This window comes from Rana temporaria, unplaced genomic scaffold (genome assembly GCF_905171775.1).
Source record: "Rana temporaria unplaced genomic scaffold, aRanTem1.1, whole genome shotgun sequence".
Lineage (NCBI taxonomy): Eukaryota > Metazoa > Chordata > Amphibia > Anura > Ranidae > Rana > Rana temporaria.
The window spans coordinates 30,001-40,000 of record NW_024404627.1 but is presented as its reverse complement, the minus strand read 5'-3'; the positions used below and the strand labels follow the sequence as shown (position 1 = coordinate 40,000).

At 51.0% G+C, this 10,000-nt stretch overlaps 1 protein-coding gene across 1 annotated transcript in view; it reads right to left on the bottom strand.

Moving 5' to 3' along the window:
• Positions 1 to 10,000, bottom strand: part of DENND5A (DENN domain containing 5A) — a gene marked incomplete at its 5' end in the record, with an annotated part of 38,368 nt that overhangs the window by 1,484 nt on the left and 26,884 nt on the right. Inside the window, 6 exon segments of the mRNA XM_040334782.1 lie at positions 2,348 to 2,516; positions 4,379 to 4,502; positions 6,695 to 6,777; positions 8,556 to 8,737; positions 9,481 to 9,599; positions 9,844 to 9,989. Coding sequence (XP_040190716.1) covers positions 2,348 to 2,516; positions 4,379 to 4,502; positions 6,695 to 6,777; positions 8,556 to 8,737; positions 9,481 to 9,599; positions 9,844 to 9,989 — 823 coding nt within the window.

Here is a 10,000-nt window from a genome sequence, read left to right as displayed (position 1 = left end):
CAATGGCCATTACTATGCAGTTGCCCCCCTCTCCCCCAATGGCCATTACTATGCAGTTGCCTCCCTCTCCCCCAATGGCCATTACTATGCAGTTGCCTCCCTCTCCCCCAATGGCCATTACTATGCAGTTGCCTCCCTCTCCCCCAATGGCCATTACTATGCAGTTGCCTCCCTCTCCCCCAATGGCCATTACTATGCAGTTGCCTCCCTCTTCCCCATGGCCATTACTATGCAGTTGCCTCCCTCTCCCCCAATGGCCATTACTATGCAGTTGCCCACCTCTCCCCCATGGCCATTAAAATGGAGTTGCCCACCTCTCCACCATGGCCATTAAAATGACCACTTCTCCCCCATGGCCATTAGTATAAAGTTTAAAACCCTCGTCCCCATAACCATCACTATGGAGTTGCCCCCCTCGTCTCCCCTTTGGCCATTACTACGAAGTTGCCCCCCTCTCCCCCATGGCCACTACTACAGTGTTTCCCCCCTCTCCCCCATGGCTATTACTATGAAGTTGTTTCCCTTAGGGCCATTACCATAAAATTGCCCCCCTCTCCCCCCATGGCCAATAATATGGTGTTGCCCCCCCCCCCCCCAGTCCCCAAGGCCATTACTATGAAGGCCCCCCATGGCCATTAATATGGTGTTACGCCCCTCCCCCAGGCCATTACTATGGTTGTTTCCCCCCCTCTCACCCATAACCATTACTATGCAGTTGCCCCCTCTCCCCCATGGCCATTACTATGAAGTTTTCCCCCCACCATCCATGGCCATGAATATGAATTTTCCCTTTTCCCCCATTGGTCATTATCCATAATCAGGTTCACTTACAAGTGCATGGGTTGGAAGGGGTTGGGTTGGTGGTTGTATGGAAGGGCATGGGTGGGGGGGGGGCATGGGTTGGAAGGGGTTGGGGGGGGCATGGGTAGGAAGGGGTTGGGGGGGGAGGGCATGGGTTGGAAGGGGTTGGGGGGGGCATGGGTAGGAAGGGGTTGGGGGGGGGAGGGCATGGGTAGGAAGGGGTTGGGGGGGAGGGCATGGGTAGGAAGGGGTTGGGGGGGGGAGGGCATGGGTTGGAAGGATGGGAAAATGTATGTTTTTGCCTGGAGGTGAGCTTCAACAGAAGCGATAGCAGACTTGCTGCCAAAATGTCAAATCACAGACTTTCCACTGAATAAATCCATCGTTCATTGAAGGACACAGCAATACAGATACCGTCTGGTTATACTGCCTCCTACAGGAGGACTGGACACGTGCAAAAAAAAACCCCAAAAAAAACCCTTTAGGTCAGACCAGGATTTACTCCTACTTTGTAGCACTCCGTTTTGTAGCAAAGCAGTAACGGGAGAATGATGATACACCCACAGGGACTGACCCACTGAGGGGCACAGGATGTTTATACTTTGGTGGTGTCTCCAGGAAGTCCTACTGAGGGGTGGACAACACAGCAAACACATGGCTAGATTATTTACAGCAAAGCTGAAGAGGAGACACCGATCATCGTAGGACACTAGCAAAAAAACTGAGGCATGCTGGGAAGTAGGAGGGGTCATCATGGGCCGGCCTAAAGATTTTCATAGGTCCGTGTTCAATCCTCCTGTAGGTGGAAAGTATAACCCAACAGCATCCAATTCAAATCTAAAGAGGAGACATGGATCCTCGTAGGACACTAGAAAAAAACTGAGGCATGCTGGGAAGTAGGAGGGGTCATCATGGGCTGGCCTAAAGATTTTTATTTTTTTATAGGTCAGTGTTCAATCCTCCTGCAGGTGGAAAGTATAACCCAACAGCATTGGATTCAAAGCTGAAGAGGAGATATGGATCCTCGTAGGACACTAGAAAAAAAAAAAAAATGAGGCATGCTGGGAGTAGGAGGGGTCATCATGGGCTGGCCTACAGGTTATTTTTTTTATAGGTCAGTGTTCAATCCTCCTGCAGGTGGCAGTATAACTCAACAGCTTCTGATGGCCTGTGTGCGTCAAAAGGACAAGAAAGAAATGATTCCAAAAAAGTTTTGTAGACCTTCAATAAAAATGGAAAGAAAACCGATCACTCCTCTGTTTATGTTTGTAACTAAACCCCTAAGAGCCAATCACATGGGAGCTCAAAAAACCTGAAGCCCATTCCTCAATATATGTTTGGGCTGTGTTGTTCTGAAGAAGCAGATTTTTACTCCGACTACTGAAATTGTTGTCACCATGACAGGAAGTGAGAGGAAATCTCTCCAATGGGGCTCCAGAAAGCAGAATTGTATTTAAACCCCCAACCCCCCCCCCCCACATTCAAAGCTAAAACTTCTGCCTGGAGTTTCACCTCAATGTAGAATTCACTGTCATGCGGCACTCACCGGGCTCCCAGGCACACCAACATCTGGAACTTGCCGTCTTTGCCGATGTTGCGAGAAGTGCTGTTGATGGCGTTGATGATGCGGCTGAAGATACGGGCCCTCTTCTGCCAGTCTTCACTGGGGGCCCCTTCGTTGAACTCGAGGCCGTTGTAATGCGCTTGCGCCTTCTCTGGGGAGGGGGGTGACAAAAATTACATTACAAAACTCATAATGCTACAGACGGCCGTCCACATTCACCCCATTATAAAACAAACAGGGGACCTGGGCGCACAATGCTGGGCGAATGTGGTCTACAGGAGGCCACAAAGGTGCCCCTTCCAATGTGCCCAACCATCTCCCCCTACGGGCCCCCTCACCCCTCAATTTTCATAGTGCACCCAAGTCTCCCACAGGTTCAAAGCCCTCAGCCCCCTGCAGAGCCTCCAGACCTCCATAATCATAGTGTCCCAACCTCTCACAATGCCTCACCAACCTCCAGACCCCTCCCCTGCAGAGCCTCCAGACCTCTATAATCATTGTGCCCCAACCTTTCACAATGTCTCACCAACTTGCAGCCCCCTACAGAGCCTCCAGACCCCAAGAGTGCTCTCCTGCCATGACCTCAAGTCTTCCAGAGTGCCCCCACAAAGCCCCCTGCAGAGCCTCGAGATGTCTATAGTCATAGTGCCCCCAACCTCTCAATGCCTCACCAACCTCCAGCCCCCTGCAGAGACTCCAGACCCTCCCCAGAGTGCCCTCCTTCCATGGCCTCAAGACCTCCATAGGCATAGTGCCCCAACCTCTCACAATGCCATGGTCTACAGAGGCCACAAAAATGCCCCTTCCAATGTGCCCAACCATCTCCCCCTATGTGTCCCCCCTCGCCCCTCAATTTTCATTGATGCGCCCAATTCTCCAATGGGCTCAAAGCCCTCAGCCCCCTGCAGAGCCTCCATACTTCCATAATCATAGTGCCCCAACCTTTCACAATGCCTCACCAACCTCCAGCCCCCTGCAGAGCCTCCAGACCCCTCGAGTGCTCTCCTGCCATGACCTCAAGTCTTCCAGAGTGCCCCCACAAAGCCCCCTGCAGAGCCTCCATAGTCCTAGTGCCCCAACCTCTCACATTGCCTCACCAACCTCCAGCACCTTGCAGAGCCTCCATGGTCATAGTGCCCCAACCTCTCACATTGCCTCACCAACCTCCAGCACCTTGCAGAGCCTCCATGGTCATAGTTCCCCAACCTCCAAAAATTGCCTCACCAACCTCCAGCCCCTTGCAGAGTCAATAACCCCCCCCCCCCCCAGAGAGCCCTCCTGCCATGACCTCAAGTCTTACAGAGTGCCCCCACAAAGCCCCCTGCAGAGCCTCCAGACCTCCATAGTCATAGTGCCCCATGATTTTTAAGAGCGGCCCTGTAGGTAAAAGTCAATGTTTGCGATCTCTACCAACGTATAACACGGCTGTGATGAATGTCATGTTTTAACTGAGAATCCATTTATAACAAAGTACATTTTAATGACCACCAATGATCCCAAAGAAGACGTTCCTGTGATGACCAGCAGAGCTTTTTTCCCCCCTCTTTTCTACGATTATCAGAGGTGTAGGAAGAGCATCGGAGAGGTGCTGGTATTAGGGATCTATTATTATCCAATTGCCACAAAGTGCCTCTGGGAACCCCCGACATGGGTGGCCAGGGGTCCTCCATCAAAATGTCGCCATGGGGCCCTGCGATTTGTAGTAACTGGCCTGAATAGAGGGCAATCCCACAAAACATTGGTGCCTTCTTATGAGAAGTCCTAAAAAAAAACATGGCAGCTCAACACATCGAGAGGACCATGACATCGACTTGTGTCCAATGAGCAAAGACAATTCTAAGGAAAGAAATACTCATAAAAAGCCAACAAATCCTTCCATAGCCTTTCCTTCCCTCTTCATAGGTGGGGGTGGGGGATAAGCCACAAGCAAAGGATGTCACCGAGGAACAGACATCACCATTGGATTGGTCTTGCCCCAATCCCACTGACTACGTAACCATTTCCATTCCTCACCTAGGAAGTCCCATATGAAGATGCTTTTGAAGAGTCGCGGCGACTTGAATCCGTGTTGGAAAACCTGTTCCAGAGCCGACACCAGACCGCCCTCCCCGCAGAGCAGCAACGTCAGACTTCCCCTCTGTAATGGAAATACAACACGGTACAGAATACGGCACAGCCTGGAACTTCTGGTGATCTACAGATTATAACACTACCGCAAAAGTGAGCGCCACCCCCAGACACAGCATTAGTTTTACACGCCAAATGCAACATGGAGCCCCCTGGAGTGCCCCTGTGGACCACAATCTGGATAATAAACGAGTCTCTCCATCTCTCACATAGCCAATGGCTGGACACCAAGAACTGCTTTGTGCAGTGTGGGAGGAGCCAAGAATTGTAAAATTAAAAGTCTACATTTAGGAACTTTGTAGGGCATGGTTAAAGTGTTACTAAACCCAGGACTCGGCAGCCACTACATGCGCTCTCCCCAGGACTCGGCAGCCACTACATGCGCTCTCCCCAGGACTCGGCAGCCACTACATGCGCTCTCCCCAGGACTCGGCAGCCACTACATGCGCTCTCCCCAGGACTCGGCAGCCACTACATGCGCTCTCCCCAGGACTCGGCAGCCACTACATGCGCTCTCCCCAGGACTCGGCAGCCACTACATGCGCTCTCCCCAGGACTCGGCAGCCACTACATGCGCTCTCCCCAGGACTCGGCAGCCACTACATGCGCTCTCCCCAGGACTCGGCAGCCACTACATGCGCTCTCCCCAGGACTCGGCAGCCACTACATGCGCTCTCCCCAGGACTCGGCAGCCACTACATGCGCTCTCCCCAGGACTCGGCAGCCACTACATGCGCTCTCCCCAGGACTCGGCAGCCACTACATGCGCTCTCCCCAGGACTCGGCAGCCACTACATGCGCTCTCCCCAGGACTCGGCAGCCACTACATGCGCTCTCCCCAGGACTCGGCAGCCACTACATGCGCTCTCCCCAGGACTCGGCAGCCACTACATGCGCTCTCCCCAGGACTCGGCAGCCACTACATGCGCTCTCCCCAGGACTCGGCAGCCACTACATGCGCTCTCCCATAGTACACAGCATGGAAATGCAATTATTTGAGTAAATATAAACTGCTAAATAACGTTTCTCATCAGTAGTATATAGCAGTCTTGTGACTTATATCAGTGTGTGGTTAAAACTCAGAGGAGTTTTCATTTTCCTCCGATTGCCCTGTGAAGCTGCAGGACCCCTGACCCTCTGTCTGGACAGTGTTGATAGGCCCTGTGCTGATCACATGCACCCTCCCAAGAAAAAAAAAAACAACTCTCTAGCAATACACACCAAACTGAGCATGTGCTGCCTGACTCCAAAGGCTCAGTTTTGTCTAAGGAGATATGGATTGGGGACAGTGGAAGAAGGGGAGGATCAGAGATGACAGGATCAAACGGCCTTTTTACACAATGCAGAGGATTAACCCCTTAGGTTCCACAGCGAGTATAACAAGCAGGGCCGTCTTTAATGTTGATTGGACCCTGGGCAAAACATTTCTTGGGGCCCCCCATATGCAATTTTGCTCTCCACCTGCTCTGAGATACAATAGATATCAACCAGTTCACTGTATGAGATCAGGCAGCCATTGGTTGCCAGAGGTTACAGCATATCATTACCACTTACTGACTGGTTGCTAGAGGTTACAGCACGTGATTTCTTCTTGTTGATTGGTTGCTAGAGATTACTGTACAGTAATACTGCTCACTGATTGGTTGCTAGAGGTTACAGCATATCATCTCTTTACTGCAGAGGGGCATGATATACATATGAATGCTCCTGTTATTTACATATGAATGACGGTTATTTACATGTAAACACAGGGTTTTCAGGTGAGTCATCTGTACACAATAGGGCAGAGCTGGGCAGCATTAGTAACAGAACTTCACACCGAGATATTGGGACACAGCACAGGACTAAAAAAAACTTCAAGGGAATTTAAACTGGAATAGTTGGCAAGCATGGGGCAGCTGCTTTGGGCCCCACGACAATGACAGGACCCAGGGCAGCTCCCCCCTTTGCCCCGCCTTAAAGACGGCCCTGATAACAAGCATGCTTTACTGCATATACAGACTGATTTTACTGTTGTGGGTTTAGTAACACTTGAACAAGAAGCATGTCATGTAGAGGTGGCCTTTTTTTTGTCTTTGTTTTATAGTAACAATGAACAGCAGAATAAAAAGATACAAAAACAAAATATGTCCTCCAATGGCTGGAAGGGAAAAGGAGAGATCGGAGGGATCGGAGGGATCGGGGGAAAGACGACGTCGTTACCTCTTTCTCCGGTTTGTGAAAATGTTTTACAATTCCATTGACGGCCTCTCCGATGGCCTCCTGGATCTGACCTGTGTTCAGTTCTGTGGGAGGGAGGAAGGAATATCGCCGTGAGCTTTCATTGGTCGAGAATATAGAGGAAGATATTACAACGGAAACAAGGAATATATTTCTTCTCTTATACAAAGCCATGTGATCAATCAGAGCCAATGAAGTGACAGCTGGCAGAAAGGTCATATCATGGTGGGCAGCGAGAGCCAACATAGTGAAGGTCATGTGACCAGGCGAAGCCTATATAGCAAATACCGATGACATAACGAGGTCACGTGACCAGGCAGAGCCCATGTAGAAAATACTGGCAGAGCGATGAGGTCACGTGACCAGGAAGAACCAATTAAATAAATGTATTCAGGTGAAAAAAAAACTTGTCAGTGGCACCCCAGCCCTGGAATGTCACACGCCGAGGACGTGCAGTCTCCCTGCCTGGGGGTTCTCGGCTCTTCATTGGATAGATAGCAGTGCAGCCATTGGCTGCTGCTGCTGTCAATCAAATCCAATGATGCGGCAGCCGGGGGGCGGGGGCTGAGTCCTGCAATTGGCGGCTATGGATACAGGACTCGGGAGCGCGCCTGTAAGGTAACCCCCTTGGGAGAGCGCTTCTCCTAGGGAGTTATCTAATGCAGGCAGGAGCCGCCGAGGGACCCCAGAAAATGGCGTTCGGGGGCCACTCTGCAAAACGATCTGCACAGTGGAAGTATGATATGAAAAAAAACCATGATAGTGTCACTTTAACCACTTAAGGACCGCCTCCTGCACATATATGTCGGCAGAATGGCACGGCTGGGCACAAGCACGTACCTGTACGTCCTCTAAGTGCCCGGTCGTGGGCGCGTGACCTGATCGCCGCTGGAGTCCCGCGATCGGTCCTCGGAGCTGAAGAACGGGGAGAGCCGTGTGTAAACACAGCTTCCCCTTTCTTCACAGTGGCGCCGTCATTGATCGTGTGTTCCCTTTTATAGGGAAAGACGATCAATGACGTCACACATCCAGCCACACCCCCCTACAGTCAGAAACACATATGAGGTCACACTTGACCCCTTCAGAGCCCCCTAGTGGTTAACTCCCAAACTGCAATTGTCATTTTCACAGTAATCAGTGCATTTTTATAGCACTTTTTGCTGTGAAAATGACAATGGTCCCATAAATGTGTCAAAATTGTCCGATGTGTCCGCCATAATGTCGCAGTCAGGGAAAAAAAAAATTGACGATCGCCGCCATTAGTAGTAAAAAAAAAAAAAAATTATTAATAAAAATGCAATAAAACTATCCCCTATTTTGTAAACTCTAAAAAAAATTGCACAAACCAAATCGATAAACGCTTAGTGATTTTTTTTACCAAAAATATGTAGAAGAAAACGTATCGGCCTAAAAAAAAAAAAAATTTTATATCTTTTTGGGGGATATTTATTATAGCAAAAAAGTAAAAAACATTGAATTTTTTTCAAAATTGTCGCTCTATTTTTGTTTATAGCGCAAAAAAGAAAAACCGCAGAGGTGATCAAATACCACCAAAAGAAACCTCTATTTGTGGGGAAAAAAGGACGCCAATTTTGTTTGGGAACCACGTCGCACGACCGCGCAATTGTCAGTTAAAGCGACGCAGCGCCGAATCGCAAAAACTTGCCAGGTCCTTAACCTGCATAAAGGTCCGGGTCTTAAGTGGTTAATTCAGATATTTCTGAATTAACAAAATTTGTTGAAATTGGTTAAAAATACGAATTTAGAACGAATTGCACACGTCTGCTCTCTAGCGCCCGGCAGAGCATTGTTGGGTCCCGGTTATATACGGCGTGTTACTTACTCGGTCGGCTGTTGGGCGAGATGGCCACAAGTCTCCGGATCATGCCGGGCGAGTGTTGCAGGGGGGGCGTCCGGCACGGTCTGTCTTCTGTATCGGTTGTTGGTGTCAGAAGATCGCCAACCAGAACTCTCTCCAGACTTCCGTCGTCCATGCCTTTCCCCAACCAGCGGCCACAAGGGAACCTGTAGAGACAACACAGGTAAAGCAACACTTTTCACCCGCTGAGACACAAATAAAAATATCAACTCGCAACAAATAGTTTCATTTCATTCCGGAGACTTCCTGAGCCCCTCTCTGGGGCACGAGCCTGCCTGAGCCCCTCTCTGGGGCATGAGCCTGCCTGAGCCCCTCTCTGGGGCACGAGACTGGCCTGAGGCCCTCTCTGGGGCACGAGACTGGCCTGAGCCCCTCTCTGGGGCACGAGCCCGCCTAAAGCCCCTCTCTGGGGCACGAGCCTGCCTGAGCCCCTCTCTGGGGCACGAGCCTGCCTGAGCCCCTCTCTGGGGCACGAGACTGGCCTGAGGCCCTCTCTGGGGCACGAGACTGGCCTGAGGCCCTCTCTGGGGCACGAGACTGGCCTGAGGCCCTCTCTGGGGCACGAGCCCGCCTAAAGCCCCTCTCTGGGGCACGAGCCCGCCTAAAGCCCCTCTCTGGGGCACGAGGCCGCCTGAGCCCCTCTCTGGGACACGAGGCCGACTTGCCCTGAAATTGGCCTCCTTTGCACACTGCTGCCCGGGGCCTTCCAGGACTCAAGGAAAGAGCGGTGGAAGGATCACCAGAGTACACAATGCGATGGAAGCCGCACATTCTGCCGTACTGACAGGTCCTCTTTATCCCCACACAGCTGCATCTTTCGGAGTGTAACAAATCAATTGTATCGGCACACACAGAAGTCGGTAGAACATAAAAGACAGAGGATCCTCACTTGTAGGCGTGTCCTGTAATCTCATTGCGAACCATGACAAATTCCACCAGCCACTTGGCGTACAACCCGGAGTTGTCGTGTCCGATCTGAACGGTTGTCAGCTTCCCGAGATTCTGGCACTGTGGAGAAGAGAGACGCAGGTCACATGATGCGGTGCAGAGAATTTGGAGCATGTGCAGCAACAAGATAGAGGAAGAATTTCCTACAAGTCACCCGTCATTCATGGTTGTCCTTTATTTACAGAGTAAGTGTCTCCCCCCCCCCTCCCCCCACAATCAATGGAATGACCAATGTATCTGCAGATCCAAACACAACAAATAAAAAGAACCCCTTTAATGGCCCCCCCCCAGCAGCCGGCATTACCTCATAAGTCATCTCCAGAATGCTGCGCGGCACCTGCAGGACCCCCGTCTCCCCCAGCTCTCCGGAGATACAGATCCAGGGGTTGGCAGTGAACATCGAGCCCCCCAACTTCTTGCTGGGGATGATGAGGATGTGATAGGGGATCACTGGAGAGATA